General features: G+C 52.2%; 11 protein-coding genes across 11 annotated transcripts; 4 read left to right on the top strand and 7 right to left on the bottom strand.

Annotated features, from left to right (window-relative positions):
• Positions 1 to 784: 784 nt before the first annotated feature.
• Positions 785 to 2,164, bottom strand: PV08_09070 (uncharacterized protein; the record flags this gene model as incomplete). Its single annotated transcript, XM_016383391.1, has 1 exon — positions 785 to 2,164. The coding sequence occupies one exon, from the start codon at positions 2,162 to 2,164 to the stop codon at positions 785 to 787; it is 1,380 nt and encodes a 459-aa protein (XP_016232014.1).
• Positions 2,165 to 3,076: 912 nt separating this feature from the next.
• Positions 3,077 to 6,130, top strand: PV08_09069 (uncharacterized protein; the record flags this gene model as incomplete). Its single annotated transcript, XM_016383390.1, has 1 exon — positions 3,077 to 6,130. The coding sequence occupies one exon, from the start codon at positions 3,077 to 3,079 to the stop codon at positions 6,128 to 6,130; it is 3,054 nt and encodes a 1,017-aa protein (XP_016232013.1).
• A 584-nt stretch (positions 6,131 to 6,714) lies between these two features.
• Positions 6,715 to 7,945, top strand: PV08_09068 (uncharacterized protein; the record flags this gene model as incomplete). The annotated part of the gene is made up of 3 exons (XM_016383389.1): positions 6,715 to 6,721; positions 6,773 to 7,016; positions 7,144 to 7,945. 3 exons carry the CDS (start codon positions 6,715 to 6,717, stop codon positions 7,943 to 7,945), a joined length of 1,053 nt encoding a protein of 350 aa, XP_016232012.1.
• Positions 7,946 to 8,036: 91 nt separating this feature from the next.
• Positions 8,037 to 9,003, bottom strand: PV08_09067 (ribose 5-phosphate isomerase A; the record flags this gene model as incomplete). Its single annotated transcript, XM_016383388.1, has 2 exons — positions 8,037 to 8,557; positions 8,625 to 9,003. 2 exons carry the CDS (start codon positions 9,001 to 9,003, stop codon positions 8,037 to 8,039), a joined length of 900 nt encoding a protein of 299 aa, XP_016232011.1.
• Positions 9,004 to 9,518: 515 nt separating this feature from the next.
• On the bottom strand, positions 9,519 to 11,097 carry PV08_09066 (uncharacterized protein; the record flags this gene model as incomplete). The annotated part of the gene is made up of 2 exons (XM_016383387.1): positions 9,519 to 10,471; positions 10,638 to 11,097. 2 exons carry the CDS (start codon positions 11,095 to 11,097, stop codon positions 9,519 to 9,521), a joined length of 1,413 nt encoding a protein of 470 aa, XP_016232010.1.
• Positions 11,098 to 12,359: 1,262 nt separating this feature from the next.
• PV08_09065 (uncharacterized protein) lies at positions 12,360 to 14,745 on the bottom strand (the record flags this gene model as incomplete). The annotated part of the gene is made up of 2 exons (XM_016383386.1): positions 12,360 to 12,510; positions 12,563 to 14,745. The coding sequence occupies 2 exons, from the start codon at positions 14,743 to 14,745 to the stop codon at positions 12,360 to 12,362; spliced, it is 2,334 nt and encodes a 777-aa protein (XP_016232009.1).
• Positions 14,746 to 15,647: 902 nt separating this feature from the next.
• Positions 15,648 to 16,709, bottom strand: PV08_09064 (uncharacterized protein; the record flags this gene model as incomplete). Its single annotated transcript, XM_016383385.1, has 6 exons — positions 15,648 to 15,662; positions 15,734 to 15,869; positions 15,927 to 16,220; positions 16,288 to 16,301; positions 16,352 to 16,438; positions 16,524 to 16,709. 6 exons carry the CDS (start codon positions 16,707 to 16,709, stop codon positions 15,648 to 15,650), a joined length of 732 nt encoding a protein of 243 aa, XP_016232008.1.
• Positions 16,710 to 17,378: 669 nt separating this feature from the next.
• PV08_09063 (transketolase) lies at positions 17,379 to 19,889 on the bottom strand (the record flags this gene model as incomplete). The annotated part of the gene is made up of 7 exons (XM_016383384.1): positions 17,379 to 17,492; positions 17,546 to 18,909; positions 18,959 to 19,253; positions 19,304 to 19,388; positions 19,564 to 19,657; positions 19,721 to 19,769; positions 19,836 to 19,889. 7 exons carry the CDS (start codon positions 19,887 to 19,889, stop codon positions 17,379 to 17,381), a joined length of 2,055 nt encoding a protein of 684 aa, XP_016232007.1.
• Positions 19,890 to 20,886: 997 nt separating this feature from the next.
• PV08_09062 (uncharacterized protein) lies at positions 20,887 to 21,943 on the bottom strand (the record flags this gene model as incomplete). Its single annotated transcript, XM_016383383.1, has 2 exons — positions 20,887 to 21,819; positions 21,872 to 21,943. 2 exons carry the CDS (start codon positions 21,941 to 21,943, stop codon positions 20,887 to 20,889), a joined length of 1,005 nt encoding a protein of 334 aa, XP_016232006.1.
• Positions 21,944 to 22,340: 397 nt separating this feature from the next.
• PV08_09061 (uncharacterized protein) lies at positions 22,341 to 24,590 on the top strand (the record flags this gene model as incomplete). Its single annotated transcript, XM_016383382.1, has 1 exon — positions 22,341 to 24,590. The coding sequence occupies one exon, from the start codon at positions 22,341 to 22,343 to the stop codon at positions 24,588 to 24,590; it is 2,250 nt and encodes a 749-aa protein (XP_016232005.1).
• A 473-nt stretch (positions 24,591 to 25,063) lies between these two features.
• Positions 25,064 to 27,396, top strand: PV08_09060 (uncharacterized protein; the record flags this gene model as incomplete). The annotated part of the gene is made up of 2 exons (XM_016383381.1): positions 25,064 to 25,259; positions 25,310 to 27,396. 2 exons carry the CDS (start codon positions 25,064 to 25,066, stop codon positions 27,394 to 27,396), a joined length of 2,283 nt encoding a protein of 760 aa, XP_016232004.1.
• Between the last annotated feature and the right edge of the window lie 149 nt (positions 27,397 to 27,545).

Raw genomic sequence — 27,545 nt, 5'->3', positions numbered from 1 at the left:
CTCGACGATGCTGGGTGCTAAATAAAAAAAGGACACACAACCTTGAACCGGGAAAATTGAGATGCTGGAAGACGGATTCCAAAGAGTGTGAGTAGGTGAGATCTTGAATTTCTGCCGCCCACACACAGATTGGCCCTGGTTTGTGAGTGCAGTGAAAGTGGCTCCAAAACTGGGTGATTTTTCTTGGCACAGATTTGTGCGCCAAGGAAGAAGGGGAACGGGTTGGCCGGTCATGTGATTTTATTTGTACTACTGTAGATCAGAGGTCGTAGTGCCGCTAGACGAGCGAGAGACAGCCAATTCTCCGTCTGACAGATGTACGCACTACGGCCACGTCGAGAGCACACATGATTCTTTTTGAAATGACAGAATGCTGCCTACTCACACGACTCTGTAAATCTGCTGGGCTACTCCGTACTTCCTTAGTACATAGCAGGACCCTCTACCTTCTTTGGTTCTCGAGGAACCGTTGAGGAATCTTCGGGCTACTACTGGTCCTATGAGACATAGAAACAATTCGTAGTCATGGCTCGATGCACGCTAATTCTCTGCATGCTATCCCAGACACATCACAAACAAAATCCCCGGAACTGTCCAAACTAAAGCGGTTCGGCGAGGAAAAGATATAGATACAATTCTGGTAAGATTGAGCATGAGCTGTTACTATGTATGGTCTCAGTCACCTTTCGTCTCGTCGTAAACAACACTGGGATTGATTGAGTGGGTATCCTGAAAATCGAAACTCAAAGACTCCCTCCAAAGATGGCACTGAGTTGCCTCTAGATCACTGACTCCAAGATTCAATACCGAGACCGACACCATGAGATATTCTCGCCTTCTTTGCTTTCATATCTGACTCCCCAAAACTACCTGCTCTCCTCTTCGCGTGAGCAGTCTTTTGAACTGGCCCAAATAGCTTTCTCTGCAATGCATTGCTGGATTTCTCTGCACCTTGCGACAGCCGCAAGCTCTCTTGGGGTCCAGGGTTGCGGCGCAACATGTCGCTGGCCAGAGAACTAGCCTGTGACTGTGGGATGTCGTCATTGCTGCCATCTTCAGCATCGGATATCGAGATGGTGCTGTCTCGATCGTGACGGTCTTGATCGTGACGGCCTCTCTCGGCAGACTCAATCACCAATTGAGAAGCTGGCGCAGAGAGGGGAACCATAGATTCTGGGTAGTTGTCATTCTGCGAGGGACCATGCTGCGCAAGCGTGGTATGTAGCGACGACATTGAGCGCGCGCCTCGAGTATGACCGTGCTTGAACTTTGACGTATGCGTCTTGGTGGGAGTCGACGGGACACTGAGACTTTCTCGACTCAAGACCTGATCTGCTGCTAGAAGGGCGGCGATGGTGCCGTGGCTAGGTGCCGATTCTGGAAACTTGGGGATCGCTCTGCGCTGTGGCGTTGCGTATGCATCACGAGGTGTTGTGTATGAGGGCGACAGGCTCTTGAGCCTGCTGAAATGTTCTCTGTTGTCGCGAATACGTTTCTTCAGTCGATCGTTTTGCTCCACCAGCAGATCAACCTTGTCCTTCTCTGCTTCGAGGTGTTTGCGGGCACGGAGGAGTTCATGTTCTGCATCATCACGCTCATCCTCGAGCATTCTGCATGTCCTGATCAACGCTTCGATTTGTGGCTGTGCTGGAGGCTGTGAGCTTCGCATAGACGCCGAAGCACGATTCTTATGTTCGACAGTTTGGAGCACCTCCATTTCTCGTCGAGACATCTGCCGCTCAACTTCAGCCCTTTGCGCGGCCTCTTCTGACTCCATCGCAAGCAAACTGTGCTGCAATTTGAAGTGCGCCGCAGACGTTCTGGCTTCTTGGACCGCGGCTACCAACTCTCGAGCCATGTCTCGCAGTTCTTCGATGCCTGCCTGAGCTATCGCATCCGCCGTGGGAAGAGCGCGCAGAACATTAGACTTGAGTGTGTTGGGAGGAGACGCAAGTGGAGGATCGCTGGGTCCGACGCTTGCGCGGTTGACCGGTGAATGAAAGCGAGGAGGCTGTGTTGATGGAGGAGGGGTCAAGCTTGCAGACATTGCTGGTGGTGAAGCGTAGGCCGACTTGCTCATGCTGTCTGCTGAGCGAGAACGTGGAGCTGGCGGAGGTGTTGATGGGACCAGGGTTTCGATTGATTGCATTTCGACGTTGGCCATGTTGGGAGTTGCGTGAGAAGGACTGCGGGTGTTTGCACAAGACCTCAAGTGAGGGTTGTGCGATGGCTTTCAGGAGATCGAGCCGAGAATGCGCTGTCAGTCTGGCCTTGCTGCTATCGATAGGGGTGGAGTCGCAGGTGTAGAAGTGGTGAGATGACACGAGTAGAGCTACGGAAGTAGTGCGCACCGCTTTCTTATGATCGGGCCGCAAGGTGGTACATCGGGACAGCTGCGCTGAGAATGCGAAGCGTGGCAGACAGCGGGAGGAGGTTAGTTGAAAGGTTGAAGACGGATCGCATGAGGATGAAGCGACGATGAGTATTTGACAGGTTGGGATCCTGACCATAGAGGAAGAGGCTGGGAGGGCGGGAACTGGGAGCGTGGTGGAAGCGGTGGAGCGGAGCTCGAGGTTAGTTAAAAGAGCCCCGAAGAAAAACCACCATTAGCGGGTCTAGCGACGCCTAGTGAGCATCACGCCAGCGCGACGTTTCCATTAAAGCACGCGTCGCGACTCAACCGAGCAGCGACACGAGGATGACCTGTTATGCGCTCATCCTCATGGTGGCGTTTTTCGCTAGTTCCGTTTCTCAGGACCCGGAGGCGCTGTGCAAGCCACTAGGCTCAATTTCAATTAGGCCTGTGGTTTAGGCTCAGTTGGGCCTGGTGAGCCCAGTCGCACCCATCCGGGCCCCGATTACCACAACAACCAGGTCGATCGTTGTTTCCACGGCCCCCTTTTTCCTGTCAACACACACCAGATCGGTTTCCTGAGGAGCTTGGACTTTACGTCTTCCTGCTCCGTAAACCCAATATCCCGGTCTGTCTGATATTTGGTTCTTCAATATATTGAATGTCCACGAGAATAATGCAGGAAGATTCTTTCTAACGGATATCGTTCTCCCGTACTGCAGCATGGACCAAGACTACGGGTCCAACGTCCCGCTTCGTGGTGGCATTCCACGCCTGTCCAGGCTACCCATGCCACGTGCAAGCGCGTCCATGGACAACCTGAAACTCAGTACCAGGACTTCCGGCCTTGCTGGAGGTCATCAGGACGACTTGCGTAAGACGTCCGGCTTACCTCGCCCGTCGGGCCTGGCAGGGCCATTGGGAGAAAATCTGAATCAGTCAATCCGTTCTCGCTTTGCATGGACTGCGAAGCCCAGAAACCCAAGAAGCGCGTCACCAGTGAGGGATGCTCTCCGCGACGCGTACACCGGCACATTAGAAACAACACCCCCGAATCCGAAAGCCGATCCAGCAGTATTTGAAGATGGTTCCGAAAATCCAACCACCGCCAGAACTGGAGTTCTTGAGAAACGCAAACCTCGACCGTCGTTGTCAGAACGAACGACTGAGACATTATCTCAAGTATCACCGTGTCCGTCGCCAATGCCTAGGAGGACAAGCTTAGTCAACAACGATAGCTCTATGCTACCCCCGTTGCGACCGACATCGAGAGCGTCGCGTCCTACAACTCCGGCAACTCCTCGCGCAGAATCGCCATCGAAGCGGGCTTTTCGACCACCAGGAAGAGCGTCACCCACAAAGGATGCTGCCCAACTGCCTCTGGTCGTGTCGCCTGGTGATATCTATACACCACCTAGAGCTTTTGTTAGAGGCCAGCGCTCGAGAATTGCGAAACCCCTACGAGACCCACGACGGTCAGTGAGCTCTGCTTTGGAAAGCCCTGCCACCACTGAAGATTCATTATCCTCAGTGATGACCTCGTCCCAGACGATGAAGGGAAAACCAGTATACAGCAGCAAAACCATTGCCTCTCATACTTCAGCGCAGAAACCCTCGCTCTCATCGACCTTCCAGGATTCACCCATCTCGTATCGAGAGTCCAAACCCCTGTCGTCTGTTAGCGGTTCAAAGCCACTTGTCTCGAAGGTAAAGTCGAAGACAATGAGCGAGACCAACTCCGGGAAAGAACGGGAGCGCCATCCCGGGAGTGCGCAGGAAACATCCGCAATGAGCTCGCCCAAATCATCTGCTGCGCTGCGTGAGACAATCGCCAAGGCAAAAGCTGCCAGGAGAGACATGTTGAGAAAATCGGGAGAAGCTGCACGACAATCCAACGACTTTTCGACTGGCTTCGGGCTGCCTGATGACCTGCCCAGTACTGGAGATAACAGCGGGTTATTGAAAAAGCGCATCCAACAAGCAGTAACTACCGGGCAATTGAACATTGCCGGAATGAATTTGAAACGAATACCCACAGAGATAATGAAAATGTACGACCCAGAAGACAACAAAATCGACTGGTCAGAAATGATAGACCTCACGAAAATGAATGCAGCAGATAATGAAATTGAGGAGCTTTTGGATGAAATGTTTCCCGACTATTCCGAGTCCGAGCTTCAGAATGACGACGAGAAGAGCAATCAATTTGGAGGTATAGAGTCTATCGACTTCCACCGAAACAAGATTCAAAGACTGCCCATTGGGTTTCGAAGTCTGACTAGACTACAATCGTTGAATCTAACCGGGAACAAACTTGGAATGGATGCTTTTGATATCCTACGCGAACTGCCACAGCTAAAAGAACTCTTCCTGGGCGAGAACCTTTTCAACGGAAGTTTACTGCTCGATCAGTGCGACTTCCAGGATTTGCAAGTGCTCGATCTGCATGGTAACAACATTGAGAACATCGAAGAACAAAGTCTGTTGCATATGAAGGGTCTCAAAAGACTGGATCTCAGTGCCAACAAGCTCTCGCGGTTGCCGTGGAAGACTCTTGCAAGTCTTGCGCTGACTGAGCTGAACGTTTCTAAGAACCGTCTGTCGGGGATGCTCATCTGCTCGGCCTCTTGCCTGCCTGAACTACGCAGCTTGAATGCTTCATACAATGATTTGGAAGGCGTCTGTAAAGATGACCTTGACCTGCCTAATCTGCGAACTCTGATCTTGAATGGCAATCGGATGGCTAAGCTGCCTTCCCTGGCCAAATGTAAGCAACTGCAAACGCTCACGGTTGCCGAAAATCAGCTGGATGAATTACCCACTCAATTTGCGCATCTAGAAGGACTGGCGTCTGCCGACTTTGCGCACAATAATATCAGACTGGTTGACCCGGAGATCTCCAGAATGACGAAGCTCTCGGGCTTGAATCTTGCTGGCAACCCGCTACGGGAGAAGAAGTATCTCACTATGAGTACGGCCGAGTTAAAACTGGCCTTGGAAAAGAAACTAGAAGATACGAGTCCTGCACCAGGACTACTTGACGACTCCTCGAAGCCCACACGAGAATATCGGTTCAAAGCTTCTAATGGTATTCTCGACATGTCTTCACAATCTTTATCAGCTGTAGACTTGTCTGAAATCCATCTCGACGATTCAAATGGACCGATTCGCGCTCTCAAGCTCTCAAATAACGACCTCACCACTTTTCCTGTCGACCTGCTTAATCAGCCGGTGCTGAAGTACTCTTTGCAGGTGTTGGACCTCAGCCACAACCCGTCTCTCCATTCAACGGAATACCTCACTTCGGAGCTTTTCTTGCCGAATTTGAAGTCGTTGTATATCGTCAGTACTGGCCTAACATCTCTTGACGCATTGACAACGTACCTCAAAGCACCATGCTTGGTTGAATTGAACATTTCCTGCCACCGCTTGACCGGTCGCGTGCCATGGGTACGAGCTTGGTGGCCAACTTGCACAACATTGCTCGCCACTGACAACTGGTTCTCAAGTGTCGACGTCGAAGGCGTGCGTGGATTGGAAGTACTCGACATCCGTAACAACGAGATCGAGACCCTTCCGCCCAAAATTGGCCTTCTGGGCAAGAAACCAGGCAGTGTGAGAGAAGCTGGAAAGCTGCATTCACTCGAAGTCAGTGGTAACAAATTCCGTGTTCCAAGATTGGGTATAGTCGAAAAGGGCACCGAGGCTATTTTGAAAGATTTGAGACGCATGATCGCCTTGGACGAGATTCCTGAAGAGTGGCAGGAGTTTGCCTGATTTTGCATTTCCACGATTCCCTTCTTACCCAGCAGTTCATCGAGCTTCGTTGATGTGATGATTTCTTCCAGGTCTGGAGGACTCACTTAGCGAGCGGTATTCTTCGCACCACATCGTTCTTAACGCGGTGTCCGTGTTTGAAGCTGCCTTAACTGGCAGCTTTAGCACAACATTGTGAGACTGGCTGGAGACAGCCTTTTTGTATTTGGACAGCGCTTTGTGACTGTATAGATCTGTCATGCGCAATTACTGTAGCATGATTAATGCACGAAGTAATATCCGCTTGTAGATGTTTAAAGGCATTAGATATCAAGCGTTCAGTATGAAGTATCTTAAAGGAAGACGTTCCGTTCCCCTAGCACTGTCCGGTGCATTCATGACCTAAAGCATCAATTCGATCTGAGCTACCTGTTGCTGCTGCGAGGCTGACCTAGGATTACCCGCAAGGCTATCCAAAGGCGGTGACGCACGGCAGAATCTTTTGTATTGTTGTCGCTCTCCCACACGACCGCTAATGATGCTTGTGTGAATGCGCCGCGCATAATCAACGGAACCCTCACGAAAGCCTGCGTCATCACTTCAAAATGTCGAGTTAGTTTTTCTTCATATGCGCGTCGCGGACTCTACTGACAGCCTCGATAGACCAATTTGCTGTCCCGGAGCCTCCTGCGGACGCCATCTCAGCCCTGAGATTTTCACCGCAGCCAGACTCGTTCCGCTTTGCCGTGGCCTCTTGGGACAAGAACGTGTACATCTACGAGCTGTCGGACGGCAAGTCGTGCAAACAGACGGCCAAGTTCGAGCACAGGGCCCCGGTACTCGACGTCTGCTTTGGCAAGGACGACAATGAAATATACACGGCGTGTTTGGACTGGGATGTGAGAAGGTCGGTGGTTGACGACGAGATATTTGATGATTCTCTCTCTCTCTCTCTCTCTCACACTCTCACACACACACACACCCCCCCCCTTTGCGGGTTTGAAAAGGAGGTGTGGCTGACTGATCTACGTTAGGATCGATTTGAAGTCGGGCACGCAGACGGTTCTCAGCACCCACGACAACAGTGTCCGCTCCGTGGTGTACAGCAAGGAACACTCTCTCGTGATCTCGGCGGCGTGGGACTCGACGCTCCACGTCCACCCTGGCGACGGCGACGCTTCTTGGAGCACTGCCACGATCAACCTGCCCTCGAAGCCGTTCTCGCTGGCCGTCTCGGCGTCGAAGCTGGTCGTGGCCATGGCCAACCGGGCGCTGCACATCTACGAGTTGAAGGCGCTCGCGGACGAATGCAAGAGCAGCTCGGCGAACTCGTTGCAGAACCGCCTGGACATCGAGCCGTGGCAGCGACGGGAGAGCAGTTTGAAGTTCATGACCCGGGCCGTGGACTGCATGCCCAACGACGAGGGGTACGCTTCGTCGAGCATCGAGGGCCGCGTCGCTGTCGAGTGGTTTGATCCGTCCAACGAGTCGCAGGCGAGAAAGTACGCCTTCAAATGCCACCGCCAGCCGGTCGACGACGTCGACGTCGTCTATCCCGTCAATGCGATTGCTTTCCATCCCGTCCACGGGACGTTTGCGACTGGTGGCGGCGACGGCGTCGTGGCGATTTGGGATGCTATCGCAAAGCGCCGAATCCGTATCTACCCCAAGCTCGCGTCGAGCGTTGCAGCCCTATCATTCAGTTCGAACGGAAAGTACCTTGCGACAGCCATCAGCCCCGGATTTGAGGATGGTAAGGACGAAATCGCTGAAGGTTCAATTGGCATCTACATCAGAGAACTTGGCGAGAACGAGGTCAAGAGAAAGGCGAAGTGAGCACGACTTTCTCTGTTCTTTTGCTACTTGAAACTCCCCTTCTGGACACACACTTGAGCCACGGAAAGTGTCTATTTGCGGGAATCTACGACTAATCTTCGGTTGCACGGACGGGTATCAATGGGGGATATTTGGCGATAATGGACGGCCGCTTCTCCCGAGCTCGACGCAGGGAAACAGTGCCATCGGCCATGCCAAAGTAGCAGGCGACGGGTCTCTGACCTCCTATGACCTGAGCCGCCAAGGCCTCGGGGCCAGTCGGACCACAGAAGAGACCGACGGCCAGCACACCGTTGATTTCCTTGATGGCTTTGGCGAGTTGCTCGACCTCCCAATAGCCGTGCTCGCCATTGCCCAGCTTCTCTGGTGTGCAGTCGGAAGAAATCATAAGAGGGTGAGGAAATGGTGCGTCGACGATGAAGAAATCCTGATCGGTCTTGATGGGACCGGCCTTGGCCATGTGGCCTTCTCGGATCATGGGGGCGGCACCGCTCGGGCTTCGACTCCCCAGCATGCGCAAACGTTGAATGACTTGTCTGGCTGCCTTTGGTTCCACCTCGATGGGAATGGTGGGCCACTTGGTCACCAAACGGCTTTGAAGTTTGCGATAGTCTGCGGTGGAGGTCAGCGAGAAGGTGACACAAGTGCAGAAACCGGGGGCTCCTCTCAGCTTACGTACCTGCAACACAAATGAAGGATTTTGCACGCATCGCAACGAGCTTCTCCTGATATAGACATGCGCCTCCTCCCTTGATGCAGTTGAGGTCTTCGTCCACTTCATCAGCGCCGTCGAATGCCACGTCAATCATGACACTGTCGGGTAAAGCGTCGAACTCGATCGGGACCAGCCCGGCGTTTATAATGAGTTGCTTGGATTGGTACCCCGTCGGCACGAAGCCTACTCTTGAAACGTCGGCCCCGCTGTTCTTGATAGCTTCCACCACGTAGACAATCGTCGTGCCTGAACCGATGCCGACGAATCGCGGGTTCTCGGGGAAGTGGTTGCGCACTGCCTCTATGGCCGCCGCTTTCTTCGCTGCTTCTATGTCTGCGGCCATGTTGTGGCCGGCGAAGCGTCGGGGGTTATGGAAACGGTTACGGAGGAGGAGCTCTTTGAGGCCGCGGGAAGGTAAGGACAATATTCTAGCTGCCAGATTGCATAAACAAAGAAAGGTGTTTGGGAGGAGGTGTTTGGGAGGAGGTGCTCGGCGAGGGCCTCGTCTCTCAGACTCTCTAGAAATGGGCTGGCTGGACGCACACTGTAAGAGGAGGGGAGAGAGGTGGTGTTCTTGTCGGGTGACTTTTGTTACAGATGCAGCCACGGATTACACAACAAAGTCGCATTTGCATTTGCATTTCTGGGTGAGGGCGCGCGGGGCTCTCGATCTAATCTAATCTCCAATCTGCACTCGGTCACGGGAATCGCACGTGACTGCCTCTGTCTCTTATCCTACTGAACTCTCTCCTTCAACCTCACTCATATCTGAGAAGAACAAGATTCCATGATGACACCAATGACCACCCCCGGGAGATCTTTCGCCTTGCTCACTATGTTGTCACAACAACAACTCATTCATCTGCGCGACGGCTTGTACGAGTCGACCTCTCTCCTGTACGGGTGAGTCCTCTCTCTGCTCCAGTGTCTGTCCCACGGCGGAGTTTCGGGTCGTCGCCAGTATCCGTCCTCGTCGCTGCGCTCGCGGTGATAGCGATCACGATCACGATCACGACCACACTCGTACTCACGGTCTTTACCACGGCTTGCATCCCGGGTATGGTCCTTGCGTCTGCGACTGCGAGATCTGTCCCTGTCCCTGTCTCCATGACCGCGTCCACTGTGTGCATATAGGCGTCGATTTCGGCGTTGTCTCTCTCTGTTTCTTCCTCTCTCCGACTCGCCAGCGTACGAGGAGTATCTTGCACCAGCACCGTACTCGCTGTCCGAGCTCTTGGAATAGTGATGGTCATGATGATGATGCTGATCCTTACCCTCGCTCCTCTCCCTCTTGCTGTTGACGTCGTCCTCACGAGCGTCGAGGGGACGGCGACGGTACGCCTGTGCCTGTTCTGCTGCGGGATTTGGAGTTGCCTCGAATGTTTCGGGTCCGTAGGAAACGGTCGGAGTTTCAGCAACATCTGCCTCGGGTCCACGAGGTGCATGCTCCAGCTTGTCGACGACGTCGAACTTGCGCTTGCGGCCACCGGTCAACGACACGACGTTCGCTTTTGCCATGTTGCAGGTGGACTGCAATTCCGCCATTGCTTCCGGATCGACGTCCTTGTCCGCCAGGTATTGGATCGCGTTCTCGGCGGTGTCGCGAAGAAATTTGGCTGCGTCGATAATCTCTTGGCCTTCTCTGTTGGGCACGGCATTGAAATCCGCTTTGGCCTGCTCGTAGACCTGCCAGAGACGTGTGACTTGCGTATCGACCACTTGCATATGAGTTTGGCCTCCCTCGATTACCGCAGGGTGTTCTGGCTCGGGATCGGGGCTTCGCTGGTAGGAATCCGCGTGATCGGGGGCATCTATAAGGCAACATCCCAAAGGAAAGGGAACACGTCAGCTGAAGTACCTATTCTTCCCAGAAAAAGAAAACACTATAGGTGAGGCCGGGGGGCTTTCGTTGATTGAAAGGTGAGTGAGCAAATAAACAAAACAGAATGGGCAGTCGGGAGTCAGGTAAGTAGGTACCTCTGATCAAAGTGTTTCGAAGGTCCATGGCGCGACCAAGTGCAGTTGTGACATCTGAAGCCCTTCCTTTCACCGCGATGCTGATCCCAAGGTACTCTTCGCAAAAGACGACAATGGCTGCGGGTTGGTCCAGGTCGCGGCCGCTGCGGGTGATGTTCAGGAGCGCCTTGTCGTACACGGTGATTCGATTGTGCTTCAGGACCGGCGAGCGAGTCTTGATCAGGTTGACCTGGCGCTCCAAGAGCTCGAGGAACTCCTGCTTGTGGTACTCGAGGTAGTAGTGGATGCTGCGGTTGGCGGCGTAGGTGTCGCTCGCCTTGTCAATGACATCGAGCACCTCGTCGTCCCACGCGTCGGTGTCGAACGGGGATCCTCCATCGCCACCTCCCTCTCCCGCGCGACGTGTGTCGGGGAAGAAGAGAGCGTCGTCGGGGTCCCCCATCAAGGTGTCGCCTGACATCGTGGCTGCTGTCGACTGTTCAAGACGACGACGAACCGGTGTGACTACGGATTCACAACGCCGCGAGAGTGTGTGTTCGCGCCCAAAAAATTCCCAAGTCACAAAGGTAGTGAACGTGAGAGGTGAGAGACAATGAGAAAGAGAGAGAGAGAGGAGTTTGAGATTTCCAGCACTTCACAAGGCCAAAATCAAATGAAAGACGCGTCGCGAATTGTTTCTGCCAGACCGATCCCAGGCGGGCGCTGTCTTTATTATTTACGGTCCCTCCCTGACCACTGACTGGGGTCAATGAATCATGATTGTGAAAAGAAACAAAACAAAAAAAAAGGGCGTTGGGCGGTCGGTAGGGCCGCCGCTTGTGTCGCGACGGCACTCAGGAGGACGTCTTCGGCAGTGGAGGAACGGACGACACACACATTCACTGAATGAACGAACGCAATGAGTCCTTGTGCCCGAACAATGCTTGCATCGCGGACCATTGTGTATGCACAACGAGGATCTCGTCTCTTGAGATTCAGGATGGAGTATCGTTTGTTGGCTCTCCGTTCGACCACTGTCTACAACCCGTCAGACCAAGGAAAGCAGCTGCAGACAGCCTTTGAACATTGCAGATGTTCTTTTGAGTGTATAGGCCAAGGCAACTAGGCTTGTTGTTTGGGTGCTATGCCATCACATATACGTATCTATGTATATTATCAAAGCACAGCACGTAACAAAGTCGCATTACAGAGACGAGACCCTTTCTTTGTAGGGGAACGCAGTAGATCGGTACAGATCCATCTAGATAAAGCGACACGGATTGAATTGACATGTTTGCATTAAGGTGAATCTGTCTACTGCAGTCAGGGCACAGTCAGTGCAAGATGCAAACCTATCTCGAGTTTCATAGCTGAAATCTCGGATGACAAGGCAGCTAGCTACAACCCTGCAGGAGCTGGCTATTTGCTTGCTTTGATATCAAAGCTCACAGCCATATCACCAGTCTATCATACACACAACAAAGGAAATAACTTGATCGTCACCCAGCCACCGCAGAATAATGAATGAGCTTTGAGCTCAACAGAGAGGGACGCCGTTCGCCTGCCAACACCGGCTCAGTCCCGCCCAGCCTTGTGTGAATCGAATCCCACTTGCAAAGTACTCGAGTCGATAAGAAAACTTTTGGGTAATGGCATACTTGCCTAACATGAAAACAGTGGATCATGCAGTCTGAGAGAATGCTTTGTTGAGACAAGTGAGATCCGACGCGGGAAACGGACAATTTAGGCGGTGGTTTCTGCACCCTCGGCCTTGGGCGCGTCTTCCTCTTTTGTGCCATTGGGGCCGGCTTCACCGCCACGGCTCTTCATGTAATCGTCGTAGACGCTGAGAGCCTCATCGACTTTGGAGTGAAGAGCGGCTTCATCATCGACCCTGTCAAATGTATTAGTTCGAGTGCTCTATTCGAGGCTTCAGTTTGACTTACAAAGCAAGAAGTTCAGAGTTGTCCATCTCGAGAAGCATACCAGTGATCTTGCCAGCAAGCTCTGGTTGCATTTGTTGAATCTTTGGGTAGATAGCTTCACCAAGCATCTGCTTCTGCTGACTTGGGGGGAGAGACGCAAGGTTGCTGAGCGTGCTCGGGGCACCGATTTCTTCGCGGTTAGGCATGATTTGTCCACGACCCTGTGGAGGCAGACGGCCGGCGCCTTGACCGCCAGGTAGATTCTGCATACCACCTCGGCCACCGCCTTGCGGGAAGTTGGGTCCACCACGGACACCGCCCATACCCGGTATGTTAGGAGGGACGCCCTGCATGCCCTGCATCTGGCCGCGACCTCCAGCACCACGACCCATCTGAGCTTGCATCTGGGCGAGAGCTTGTGGGTTGTTGTACATGCCGTTCACAAGAGCAGGGTTTTGGATGAATGGCATCTGGCCAGGCATACCGAAGTTGGGTGGGAGTTGTTGACCTTGAGGGATTCCACGACCTTGTTGAGGAAATCCTCCTGGGAACTGTCCACGACCGCCTTGCATTCCAGGAATGACCATACCAGGCTGGCCAGCGAATGGGATCCCTCTCTGGGCACCCGGTGGCAAAAATTGCTGGCCAGGACCATAGAAGACGGAAGGCTGGATATAGCCCTGAGGCATACCGGCAGCGGCGGCCTGTTGCTGTTGGCGAAGGGTGTTGCGTGCCTGGATACTAGCCTCAAGCTGACTCTTGCGAACATCCTTGCGCTGTGCGAGAGCAACATACAAAGGCTTGCCGTTGACCATCTTCTGGTTCATTTCCGACACCGCCTTGGAAGCCTCGTCTGGGTTGCTGAAGCAAACGAATCCGAAGCCCTTACTCTTGCCGAAGGTCTTCGAGCCGGACTTCTTCTGCTCCTTTCCGTCTTCCTTGCCGTCCTCCTTGCCTTCGTCCTTGGACTCATCGGCTTTTGCGCCCTCCTCGGGCTTGGGCTCTTCCTTGACCTCGGCAGTCTCTTCCTTCTTGTTCTCCTTGTCCTTGTCAGCGGAAGGCGAGGCGCTACGGTCAGAGGTATCCCGCATAACTTTGGCGGAGGTAATGGTGCCGAAGGTGCTGAACAATTCGCGAAGCTTCTCGTCATCGACATCATCGGTCAGGTTCTTGACGTAGAGGTTGACACCTTGATACTTGGAAGCCTTCTCCATGCGAGCGGCCTCGTATTGCCGACGAAGCTCTTCCTCACGCTCATGCTTCTTTTGTGCACGGCCCACGTAGAGATTCTTGCCGTGGAACTCCTTGTCGTTGAGTTCCTCCACGGCTTTGGCAGCCGACTCGTGAGTGACAAAGTTGACAAAGCCGAAGCCGCGGCTCTTGCCATTCTCGTCACGAGTGATACTTGCGGACACAACCTCGCCATAGGTCTCGAAAAGCTTGGTGAACTCCTCGTCGGTGACGGATTCGTCAATGTTTTTGATGTAGACATTGGTGAAGTTGGCCTTCATCTCCTCAAACTTGCTCTGACGGTCTCTCTTGGCAATGTGATGACCGACAAAGACCTTCTTATCGTTCAACAACATGCCGTTGACGGACTTGATGGCGGAGTTGGCAGCCTCGGCAGTCTCATAATGAACGAAACCGTAGCCCTTGGAGTTACCCATCTCGTCTTGAGCAACCTTACAGCTAAGGATGTTGCCGAATTGGGTAAAGGTATCATGGAGGGCTTTGTTGTCGATGGCCGCGTCCAAGTTCTTGATGAAGACGTTGCCTTGACCAGTGCGGCGAAGGGCGGGATCACGTTGAGACCACATGATACGGCAAGGACGACCCTTGATACTCGTGTAGTTCAAATCTTCCAAGGCACGTTCTCCATCAGCAGTGTTATTGTAGTTGACATAAGCGTAGCCCAGGGAGCGGCGAGTGACGGCATCGCGACAGACTCGAATGGATGCAACTTGGCCGATGGAGGAGAACAACTCGAAGAGCATGGCTTCGGTGACCGAGGGGTCCAACTCGCCAACGTAGAGTGAGGCAGAGTGTTGAGCCGCGTTGGGGTTAGCCGAGTAAGGGGTCTGGTCGTCATTGCCACCCTCAGAAGGCGCAACGTTGGTGTTGATCGCAGATGTGCCATTCTGGGCCTCGGAGGTCCCATTTTGGCCAGCGGCCGGAGAGGTGTTGGAAACTTCGGCGGCAGACATGATTGCTACGAGTTTGTTAGTCTCAGTTCATACGATGAGATCATGCTGCGACTTGGACGGTCGTGCTTTCTTTGTCCGGTCCTCGAGCGCAACCGCCCCAGTACAAAGGAAGCGCTCACCGTTTGCGGATTTTTCTAGGTGTTATCGAGATTGATAGAATTGAGAGGGAATGTGAATGGTCAGGTAGAGGTAATGGTAGATTGGTATGGAGATAAACGTCGAACACTGTTGGTCGGTCAGCTGGATGTCTTTTTTGGGGAGGCTCTCACATTGACATGAAAAAGGGTGCGCAGGGAAAAACTTACAGGGACGACTGGTAGTTTTTCAAGGGGGGTTTTCACGTTTTTTTGGGCCACGAGTAGTTTTCGAGAGGGAAGGGGCAGGACGACAAGCGACTGCAAGGGAAAACAGGCAGACGATGCTCTGAAAAGTTGAAGTGAGGTTTGTAGGATGCGGTGGTGGTGAAAGAGGTTAAAAAGGCTGTGCCAAAACCAAAAAGTGTCATGCAATCAAAAGAATTTCGAATCCGGCGCTATGCCGGAAGTGGTAAGCGCGACTGGCTGTTGTAAGCTGCGGCAGCTGCGGCCACTTTGAGCGCGGCCAGCAACACGCGTCTCTATCTATTGTACCATATGCCGCCATCAAGGAAACGCTTCATCTTCCAGCAGCAATACAGGCATGCGTGGATCTCAGCCTTGTGGCACGCTCTCTTGCCTCTTCCAAATTGTGAGGAAACCCACACAAAGAGCAAATTCAAGTAGACATTTGCCACACTTGCCACAAATTCAGATTACTGCACTGTCTGTTCATCGGAGTCGAGATTTGCCAACGGCGGCGAGATATGAGAACGAGGACCGAAATGTCTTCTTCCAACTTCCAAAACACTCCCACAAAACAGGATCTCACCACGGGTACTCCTGTTAATTTGTCAGCCACAGCATACTCGATGCCCAGAGATCGATGAACGAAGGAGGGCTACAAGACGTACCCTTCCATCCCAGCACCAGAATGTCCCACTATCAGACTTGTCCTTCTCGCCAATGACTTTCAGCATCTTTGAAACGCTCTCGTCTGCATCGATTATTCCTTCCACTTCCCAGTCGACCTCGATGTTTGCCATGTCACTGCGAGTACTAAGTATCTTCATGGTGCCATGTTATGATGATCAAGACCCAGCTTACGTCTTTACTTCTCCCGGATGAAGCGCTAGCACGCAAACTTCGTCCCACTTGCCCCCTTTCCTCTTCAGTTCGGCAGCCATGTGTCTCAGCATCTGGTTCAACGCCGCCTTGCTGGCACCGTAAGCTCCAAATCCATCCTCGTGTGCTCGAAATTCTGCCGTAGATCCTGAGTCTGAGGAAATGAAGATCACCTTAGAAGGCGGGGCTTCGTCGTTGATCTTGAGCAGTCTTTGAGCCGCAATGATGGGACCTATTGTGTTTGTATGTAAATGCAGCGCAAAGTCGCTGAATGATCTGTCGACGGATTCAATCAGCAACTCATTTACCGGAACTTTGGGAGAAAGACGCGACTCGCGCTTACATTTCCGTTGCCCTCTTCCGATCGTGTCAGTACTGTCATAGCATAGTGAGGGTTGGAGGCTTACGTTGGGATACTTCAGAACTCCTGCATTCAAGACAATGTTGTCGATCTTCGATCCTTTGGCAATAAACGCCGACATGCGTTTGGCAAACTCCTAACCGAAGGTTCAGTCTGTGCTATTCTCAAGCTTGCGTTCGTGTAGTGAGACTTGCATCGATACTCGCTTCATCTGTGACATCACATTGCTCGATCACGCAGGCCCCTGGACGCTGCTGTTTGGCAGCAAGCTGCCAAAGATGACTGGCAGTCTCCGGGTTCCGAACTGCAGCAATCACTTGATTGCCCTCGTCGAGCAACTGACGAACAAATTCGAGGCCGATCCCACGGCTAGCTCCAACAACGACCCAAGTAGACGGTGACATGGTTCAAAATCGAGTTGAGTGGAATGCGAGCCTGAGGCCTTCACTGGAAAGTGGTTGGCGCAATATTTCCCCAGTACGGTTATATATACTTCAGATCAACATTGTGCGGCTCATCAATTTGGAAAGATGTAATGGTGTCCAAGAAGACCGAGATGATAGCAACGCTCTCAAATTTAATCGTCACCACGCCTGTCAACCTACCTGGGTTAATTGGGGCCTTAACTCTAGTCATGTCTGAACCCTCGGAGGGACCTGACAGAACCAGAAGCCGGGATAGCTTAGGAGGAGTGGGGATGGATAGTGGACAGTTGTGCTCTAGTACGCGGACGCCTTCTTGTCTTGAATGGATCGTAAAGACTATCCAGGTTCAGATAGCTAGACGAGGGAAAGTCCAGGCGAGCGTTTCATCTAAGCTCATCGCCCCGAAGCCAACCCAGGCGGTGCACACTCTCATCAACCTAGACCCCAATGGGGGGACTCGAGGCTTCAATCCAAAAACAAGAACAGAGTATTAGTGAGGATGATCTTTCAATACTTGTACGTTCATCGTCTTGTTTTTTTTTCTTCTTAAATCTATATACGGCAAATTCTCGTACAATGCCTGCCTATTCAGCTTCTCTACTCTGGCGCCGTCGATCGCATAGATAAGTTGCCATGAGCCCATGACCTCTAGATGAGTTGTTGGAAAGCACGGTTGATTGGTGACCTAGGCTTCAAGCCCTTGTAGAAATCAACGGTTGCGGAGGCGCGCTTGGCAATTCCTTCTGGGGTGAATTCGAATTTCTGGAACAATGTTAACAAATGCATCACTTTAGGGAAGAAATAAAGAAAAATACCTTATACACCTCCTTGTACGGTCCTGAAGCACCAAATCGGTTGAGGCCAAATTGTTCGTGTGAGTATTTCTCCCAACCAAGGGTAGACATGACCTCAACGGACATGGTGGGGATGCCGTCTGGCAGAACTTTGAGTTGATACTCCTTTGGCTGCGCGTCAAACACCTCGGTACAGGGCATGGAGACGACACGGCAAGTGAGATTGTACTGATCCTTGAGCACCTTGATGGCTTCAATGCAGATGGACACTTCAGAGCCCGTGGAGACTAGTGTGACATCGGCGTTTTCTGCTTCAACGGCGACATAGCCACCCTTGATACCGTTCTCGATGGTCGAATTCTCGAGCTGAGGCAGGTTCTGTCTCGTCAAGGCAAGGATAGACGGGGTCCCAGTGGAGGTGAGAGCCATGTAGTAGGCGGCAGAGGTCTCATTGCCATCGGCTGGTCTCCACACCATCATGTTGGGGAGAGCTCGGAAGTGAACCAGAGTCTCAATAGGCTGATGGGTTGGTCCGTCTTCACCAAGGCCGATAGAGTCGTGAGTTGCGACCCAAATGACCCGTTGGTGTGACAGAGAAGACAGGCGAACAGCACCAGCGGCGTACGAAACAAAGTTCAAGAATGTACCTCCTGCAGGGATCAAGGTACCGTAGGCAGAGATACCGTTCATGATCGCTCCCATACCGTGCTCTCGTACACCATATCGAAGATATCTGCCAGTCCAGTCACCAATGCCGAGGGACGGGGGTTGGAAATCAACAGCGTTCTTCCATCGGGTGTTGTTGCTACCAGTCAAATCGGCCGAGCCGGAGAGGAGCTCGGGCACAGCACTGTGGATATGCTCCAAGACAGCCTCTGAGGTCTTACGGGTGGCATTAGCAGCGTCTGTTGGCTTCCAGACTGGCAGGCTCTTAGCCCATCCTTCAGGGAGTTTCTTGGTGAGACGGCGGCTGAAGTCATCTGCCAGCTCCTTGTATTCAGTAGCGTACTTCTTGAACAGTTCATTCCAGGCTTGTTCGGCAGCTGCACCTTCGGCGGCGTGCTTTTTGTACAGGTCGTATACCTCTTGAGGCACGACGAATGATTCTTCGGGGTTGAAACCAAACTTGGCCTTGACTTGTTTGGCATCATCGGTCTTGAGGGGGTTGCCGTGGACGCCACCAGTGCCTTGGAGCTTCGAACCAAAACCAATGGTGGTTGTCAGCTTGATCATAGAAGGCTTGTCCTTGACCTCCTGTGCCTTCTTGATGGCCGCTTCAATGCCTTCGAGATCGTGATCAGCATCGGGAACGTGCTGTACATGCCAGCCGTAGGCCTCGAATCGCTTGTCAACGTCCTCAGTGAAAGCGACTTTGGTGTCGCCATCTAGGCTTGTCAGTTTTCCTCCCATCTCCCGGCCGCAGCAAGAACTTACCGATGGAAATGTGGTTATCGTCGTAAAGGCAGATCAAGTTTCCGAGTTGAAGATGACCAGCCGTTGAGGCGGCTTCACTGGCAACACCTTCCATTGCACAGCCATCGCCGAAAAAGCAGTAGGTGTAGTTGTTGATCAGTTCGTAACCGGGCTTGTTGAACACAGCACCCGTGTGTGCTTGAGCAATGGCCAAACCCACTGCGTTGGAGATACCCTGGCCAAGAGGGCCTGTTGTCACCTCAATTCCAGGAGTGTCATGGGCTTCGGGATGGCCCGGAGTGATGCTGTCGATTTGCTAGAAGACGGTTAGACTTATCAGAATGCTGGAACACGCCATATGCATACTCGGAAGTTCTTGAGATCGTCCAGGGACACTGCGTAGCCAAACAGATGGAGAAGAGCATAGTGCAACATGCAACCGTGTCCGTTCCTGCATCACCCATCAGTTCTGTGCCTTTTGTAAACTGTACAACAATGCGTCGGTGTTCATGCCCAACGCAAGACGAGATCAGGCAGGGAAGCCAGGTAGTCTCTCGCGAACACCTCAGAAGGTCCCGTGTTCTTATAGGTGTGTAATAGGCCCAGGCATGGAGGGGGGGACTCACGAGAGAACGAATCGATCGCGGTTGATGAAATCAGGGTTCTTCGGGTTGAAGGTCATGAACTTGTTGAACAAGACATGGGCGGCAGGGGCCAGGCCTACGAAAAGAGGTATTGATCAGTACCTTGGGCTTCACAAGTATTGTCTATGGAGTAGCTTACCCATAGGCGCACCCGGGTGGCCGCTGTTCGCCTTGATGGTGGCATCGACCTGAAGAACGTCGGTCAGTTGTTTTTGGACACCGCATTTGGTTGAGATGGTGGGGTATAAACGTACCGCAAGCAGCCGGATGGTGTTGATGGCCTTCCAGTCGAGGTCTGAGTATCCCATTTTCGCTGATTTCAGTGATAGCACAGGGTTGAAAACAAGAGGACAGGGGAAGAGTGAAGCGTTTGGGATAAATCGAAACGCTGTCTGAGAAAATTTCCAGTTGAGCCCGGGCGAGCCTGGGAAGCTGTTGAACCACCGGGATCGCTCGATTGAGGCTAATTCCGCGCAGATACAGCAATCCGATGGCGGGGCAGTCGAGGCAGATAATGCTCAATAATATGGAGCTCTGAAGTCAAAATGACCAAGTGGCCGCCTCCGCAGGTGGGATGGTTGCTGCTTCTACCAATGATCCCGCCTCGAAACCGTTGCTGGGCCCTTGGTGTCTCAACAAATGGTTTCAGGGAGATGAGCAGAGTCTTCCAGCGAGCGTACGGACGCGATGCTTGTCGTGTGTAAGATCCTTGTAAAAGCAGGTCCAAATAGATTCGTATTCAGGGTCAAGATCGATGCTACTCAATATATACTCAGTGATGGTCCTCTGAAGCCCCGGCCCAAGCTTCATGCGCATCGCTTACGGAAGCAAATCTGCAGACGCTATGCTGACTACGATCTTGCATATCCAGTCAGGAGAGCATCGTCTGCTTTCCGTTTAGGTTGCATTCTGAAGTTTGCCAACTGTCTCATGGTTTCATGATACTGTCTCTGCCGTGGCGAGAGATCCATCATGCTTCTGACGATAGCAGTCGGCTTTGATAGTAGACCCCCACTTCTGCAGCGTCCAGCTTCTCCGTGTCAGATGCTCATCAGGTGGTCCAGAAGGGTGACTGCATACCTATTGCTTGTGAGAACTTCTAGATGACCAAATGCAGAAACCCTGCGCAGAATAAAGTGTGAGCCTCCCCAAGCAGACCAAATGGCCCTCCGATGCCGCCAGACCGCTTTAGCCCCATCAGCCCAATTCCGCATCGCGCGGTGCCACTTTTGTAAAATGCCAGATCCCGCTCACCAGAGAGCCTTGTGCGCCTCGCTATGCAACAAATAATGGGCATTGCACCATTTAATATGATCCGTATCCCCCATAAGAACCTGCGCCGTACGGCGTCGTCCCTCCTTGTACGCCATAAGCTCCGTAGACTCCGTTTGCTGGTGCAGGTTCGTAGCCATCGGGGCTCTGAATGCCATTCATCCCGTTGGCCTCATCATCCGCACCTCCCAATACCTTCAGTGTCTCTGCAAGCTTTTTTTGGAGTACGTCGATTCCTTCTGCAACTATGTCATCCGGTTCAAGCGTCCCGATGCCCTCGACATCGAGGAAAAATGCGCTTGGAACAGCGTCAGGATCAAAGGCAGCATCGGCAGCCGTGTCATCGCCTTCCCAAGTAGCATTGCGTTCGTCCACGGGCCATTCTTCTTTTGCGTCGGTTTCATACCAGTAATCCACGTGTCGCAGCTTGTTGTTTGGGTCGTATTCGAACCCTAGGGCCGATGTTGGAGCCCACTTTGCGTGTTCTTTGGCAATGCCCTTCTTCGCAATGCATTTAAGATCGATCTCTTGACCTTGTCTCAGTTTGGCGATCAGCGGGCCAGTGCCGTTCGTATCTCGAATCACAGGAGAGCCGACTCCGGCCTGAACAAGTGGAGGGGCTACGCCTGTCGGACCAACGATGACGGTAAGGTCGCGGGCGTAAACCATCATCGTCCCCGGCCTGGTGCACTTGACGTGTAATCTGAGCTCAACGGAGCAATATTCGCAATGATCATCACAGTCGCAGTCCCTCGTGTACTTCATTGAGGAAACGCCTTTGCTGTAAAGGGGAATCAGACCGAGTCTGTGCGCGAGGTACTCGTCTGGTAGGACTGAAGAATTCGTGGTGATGTCGACAAGATCGATGGCGATGGTGGGTATCTCGGCGAGCATAGCGCGGCGTAAGGAATTAGCTAATGATAACGAACATGACTGTAGAACAAAGTCGCATCGGTCTTGCTCGACCTGCACTTGTTAGATCGACATAAAAACGAGGGAAGAAAACCGGATGGCTAACCTCTCTGACGGTGACTTTGGGGCCCGAAGTCTCGATTCCATCCATATCTTGAGCGTAGCCATTATAAGCCATCGCTGCTGGCAGTCCACTCGCAACCGGACCAGTTCCTCGTTCAAGGCAGGCGAGAGAAGCCTGATAAATGAGAGCCAACGGGTGTGGACGTGGCAGTGAGAGGCCAGCGAGGTTGAAGAGGCGCGACGGTGATTCTTTTGCCTGCGCCTGAGAACTAGTTTGGTATGTACCGTACAGCCTTGTCGACGCTTGGCATGTATATCACATGCGAGGCTGTGTATTAGTCAGCGAGTCCTGTCCTAAGGTATTCGCCAGGAACAGCCAGTCATTGTCACTCCCCAAGAACCTCAGCTGGTGCACTACGCTGTTGAGTCAGCGCTGGACCAGAAGCCTTCAATGTGGTATTATGCTATTGAGGTCGACCTCGGAGGCTGCGAATCGAGGTCTACCAAAGCGCATGGCCTTAAAAAGACAATGGCTCAACTGTATCTTTGTTGGCCTATATTTTCTCTTCCCGACATCGCTTTCGCAGTATCCTCCACCTTTAAATGAGTCTCTGACAACTATCCATTCCCCAATCAATCCGAACATTACCATTAAATTCAAAGCCCCATCTGTGGGGACATGCACGACGGTATTTGCTACCCAGAAGCAGGTTACTGGGTACATTACTCTGCCCCCAAATGTACTGGATCCTAGCCCTGGAAATTACACCATCAACACTTTTTTCTGGTTCATCGAAGCAAGGCAGGTCCCAGAAGCAGCTCCATTGACTATCTATATCAATGGCGGCCCTGGTTCAAGCAGCATGGTTGGCCTTTTCCAGGAGGTTGGCCCTTGTCGAGTTGTTGAGATTGCAGAAGGACAACTAGGTACCGTAGCCCGGGATTGGGGTTGGGATCGAAGCAGCAATATTCTCTTCATCGATCAGCCTGTGCAGGTTGGCTTCTCTTTTGACACTCTGACAAACCTATCTCTAAATCTACTGGATGAGGTATTTGTCAATCCTCCTGCACCCGTACCCTTGACACAACCAGGATATACGTTTCTTAACGGCACCTTTGGCTCTGGAAGTCCGTCGTCCACAGCAAACACTTCACAAATTGCCGCTCAGTCTCTGTGGTATTTCCTTCAGACATTTTTGACCTCGTTCCCAGAGTATAATACAGGCGTCCGCTCGAAGAAGAATACATCCAGCGCAGAGATCCATTTGTTCACAGAGTCATTTGGTGGCAGGTATGGGCCTGCTTTTGGACACTTTATCCGGGCGCAGAATACTCGCAGATCGACGGATGCTGAATTTGCGAACAGCACAACCGATATCAACCTTGTTTCTCTGGGCATCATCAATGGTTGGATTGATTTGCTTGTTCAGACCCCGTTTCACCCCAAGTATGCTTACGAGAATACATACGGCATTGAGGCGATAAACCAACTAGAAGAACTTAACGCTTTGAGTGCCTACAACAGTGCAAATGGATGCCAGCAACGCACTTTAGCGTGCAGAGCTCAAGAAGCCGCGCTTGATCCTTCGAATCAAGGGAACGTTGTTTCGGTCAATCAGGCGTGTTCAGAGGCACAACTGTACTGTCAGACCTACGTCGTAGGCGCATATATCTCTTCAAACAGATCAGTCTACGATATCTCCCAAAATAGGCTGGACCCATTCCCGGACTCGTTCTACCTTGAGTATCTCAACCAACTGTCCTTCCAACAGGCTATCAATGTCCCGGTCAACTATACCCAGGACTCGCTCGCCGTATTCTCGGCATTCGCTTCTACAGGAGATTATGCGCGCGATGGCATCGTGCAGGATCTGGTCAGTCTGCTTGGATCTGGCGTCAGAGTTGCTTTGATGTACGGCGACAGAGACTACATTTGCAACTGGCTTGGTGGTGAGGCTGCCTCCTTTGCTATCGCCGGCGCTGCTGGATCATCTTACCTGCCCTGGTTCGCAGCTGGCTATGCCCCTATTGTCACGAACAGCTCTTATGTCGGCGGTGTAGTCCGACAGTATGGTAACCTGAGCTTCAGCCGAATTTACGACGCTGGACACTTGGTGCCAGCCTATCAACCCGAGACAGCCTTTACCGTCTTTTCAAGAATTATTAATGGCGATGATATCAGTACGGGCAACCCAGCTAATCTGTCAAAATATCGCTCGATGGGAGACCGCAACGCGACTTTTCAGAATTCACCACCACCTATGGCCGCTCCGACATGCTTCAGACGCGCCGTCAATGAAACATGTGATACTGATCAGAAAAATATGCTGGCCAACGGAGCAGGTGTGCTCATTAACGGCGTTCTCTATGACCAAAAATCAGATTGGCAATCACCAGCCCCTGATGTAGCCAGTATAGCTGGAGCCCCGGGAACCGCCCGAATCAGCATGGCCACGGGTGCGCCGTCTTCCAGTTCCTCCTCTAAGTCCACGTCGTCCAAAGCATCTGTGTCGACTTTTAGTGCTTCTCAGACGTCAAAAGGAAAAACAACTACTACTCTGCCGACAGGAGTGTACACTGCTACTGATATCCCACCAACGTCCAGCGCGGCAAAAAGCAGTGCCACCGCATCCAGCGCTGCATCGACGCGCATGCGGAGGGCTGCGGCTACCGGGTTCTCATTCCTGAGCACGCATCCATTAGGAACAGCTCTAGTTTATGTTTCAGTACTTTGTGTCTTCAGCGATGGGATTTTACATTGATTCTACTACGCGAAGCTTTATTGCAACTCGCTTTGGGAGTTTGAGTGTAATAAGACTTGGTCTCGGGCGTCAGCGTGTGAGGAGGGCATGCGACTATGAGGTCTGGATACAATCCAGCGACAGAAAAGTTTACAAAAAGTTTACAAAAAGTGAAACAATAAACTTCTCTCACTTGAGAATTCAAGTGCGTAGCTACATGAGTTTTGTGTGAGGGCTAGTAGGCCAAGTGATGCGTCTCAGTACTTACTCGTAGTTTGACAAGGCTTCGGTAGAAATGTTCACCATTGTACAAAGTTGAGGATTATCCGTACTTTCTCCGCAGTGAACGAAATAAATTAGCCTCGCGCATTTGACACGACTGCGACATCACCTCCCTTCAGTCAACTCCCTGAGCTACTCGTGTCGAATAACATTGTCGACTGAGACTTTGAGAGAGAAGCGCGCCGGCGCATCTCTAGAATGCAGTTGTCGTCATGACAATAACATCAATATCTCGCATCACGACTGAACGTCGCCTGCCTACACCTCCCGAGAACGGACAGTCAGATTCGCAACCAAGAATCTATCCTGCTCCCGACTTTCCCTTCAGAGGCTGGCAGCCTCCCCAGGCAGACGGCTATCGTCAGAGTGCAGCGAATCCATCCGAGAACGCCATAGTCATCGACAATGGTAAGTGCCTCACCCCTCTCTGAGGCCTAGCAGACACTAATCAGCTGTAGGCGCAAGCACCATCAAGGCTGGCTTCTCTTTTGACAAAAGCCCCCGGTTCCTCGTGCCACCTCTCGTTGCGAAGTACAAGGACAGGAAATATAACAAATATTGCATGTTCGTTGGCCATGATGCCTACGCCGACGCGACGACTAGGGGACAGATCAGAACCGCCTTCGAACAGAACACTAGTATCCCGACCAATTGGGACATAATGGAGAACATATATGACTACATCTTTCTGAAGTTGGGAGTCGATAACGAAGGAAGTGTGGGCAGGCCCCTTGTTGTGACAGAACCAGTCGGCAACCTGGGCCACAGCAGAAGGATGATGAATGAGATGCTGTTTGAATGCTATGGCGCTCCGAGCGTTACCTACGGTATTGATAGCCTGTTTTCATTCCGACAAAACAAAGGATCCTCGGGCCTGATCGTATCGTCGTCACACACGTCTACACACATCATTCCGGTCCTCGATCGCAAACCACAGATGCAGTCCTGCGCACGGTTGAACTGGGGAGGTTCACAGGCACAGGAGTTCCTTTTCAAGCTCATCCGTCTGAAATATCCCAATTTCACCGGGAAAATGACCACCGAGCAGATGGAGACGTACATCAAAGAATACTGCTACCTGTCCAATGACTACTCTTCCGAACTCTCTACATACCTCGACTGGAGCGGATTGGAAGAAGAGCGAGATATCATCATTCAATATCCTTTCACTGAGCAGGTTGTGGTTGAGAAATCGGCCGAAGAATTGGCGAGAATCGCAGAACGAAAGAAAGAATCTGGCCGACGACTACAGGAGCAGGCTGCGAAGATGCGGCTCGAAAAGCTCATTAGGAAGGAGCAACAATTGGAGTACTACCAGCAGTTACACGAGTCTTATGTCAATGCGCCTACCAAGAAGGAACAAAGAAGAATCCTGGATGACGAGGAGCTCAAGGACGAAGCAGCCTTGGAGAGGGTCATCAGAGATCTTGATAAATCCATCAAAAAATCGAGGAATAAAGACTTGGGCGGAGCGGAAGAAGAAGAAACACTCGAAGAACAACTGAATAAGTTTCCTCTTCTAGATGTGCCAGATGACCAACTGGATGAAGATGGTATCAAGGAAAAGAGACATCAGAGACTAATGAAGTCCGGAGTCGAGGCAAGGATCAGAGCCAAAGCGGAGAAGGAACGGGAACGGGCGAGAATCGCGGAAGAGGAGAGGCTCGACGTTGAGATGCGTGAGAACAAATTCGATCAATGGCTCGCAGGCCGTCGCGAGCAGCGCGAGTCGCTCTTGGCTAAGATCAAAGAGCAGGCACGACTCAAAGCAGATTCGGGAAATCGAAAGGGCATTGCTTCCCAGATGCGCATGAAAACTCTGGCGAATCTCGCTGCGGATGGGCCCAAGCGGAAACGTCGAGGCGGTGGCGAATACGATGACGATTTTGGAGCCAACGACGAGGACTGGGGCGTCTACCGCACAGTGGCTACTGAGCCTGCCAGTGACGACGATGAGCCTGAGGAAGACCCTGTGGCAGCATTGAAAGCGATCGAAAGTGAACTTCTGCAGTTCGACCCCGACTTTCAAGAGAAAGATACTCTGGAGGCCCAAAATGACTGGACCAAAAGCATCATGCATGCTTTTCTTCGAGGAGCGAGACCAGCAGACCCCGAGAGTCAGCGCGAGGCCAACCAGATCCATCTCAATGTCGAAAGAATTCGCGTCCCTGAAGTTGTCTTTCAGCCAGGCATTGCCGGAGTTGATCAAGCAGGTCTAGTAGAGATCATTGAGGGCATTGTAACGGGTCGCTTTTCCGATCCCACACAGCAACAGGCGCTCCTGAGAGACGTTTTCCTAACGGGCGGAAATACCATGTTCGCCTCGTTCGAGGATCGACTTAAGCGCGAGCTCGTTGCCAGCTTGCCAGACACCCTGACAATCGGTGTACGTAAGGCCAAAGACCCTATTCTTGATGCCTGGAAAGGGGCAGCGGGTTGGTGGAGTACTGGGGCAAGAGCTGAGAGGGAAGCGGCCACTATCACACGCGCAGAGTACTTAGAAAAGGGAAGCGAGTACATCAAGGTAATCCCAGCCTCCAGCTAATGTTTTCCAAGCATTAACTGACCATTTTTAGGAGCATGATTTGGGGAATTTTGTGTCGCCAGCTTACACTACCTTTGGTTGATCTCTCCGGCAGATTGGAAATTGGGATAAATCAGCAAGACTGCACCTACTGAGACTTCCAGGGCTCA

This window comes from Exophiala spinifera, assembly GCF_000836115.1.
Source record: "Exophiala spinifera strain CBS 89968 unplaced genomic scaffold supercont1.7, whole genome shotgun sequence".
Taxonomy (NCBI): domain Eukaryota; kingdom Fungi; phylum Ascomycota; class Eurotiomycetes; order Chaetothyriales; family Herpotrichiellaceae; genus Exophiala; species Exophiala spinifera.
The sequence above is the reverse complement of the archived record's forward strand: the minus strand, read 5'-3'. Positions and strand labels throughout refer to the sequence as shown.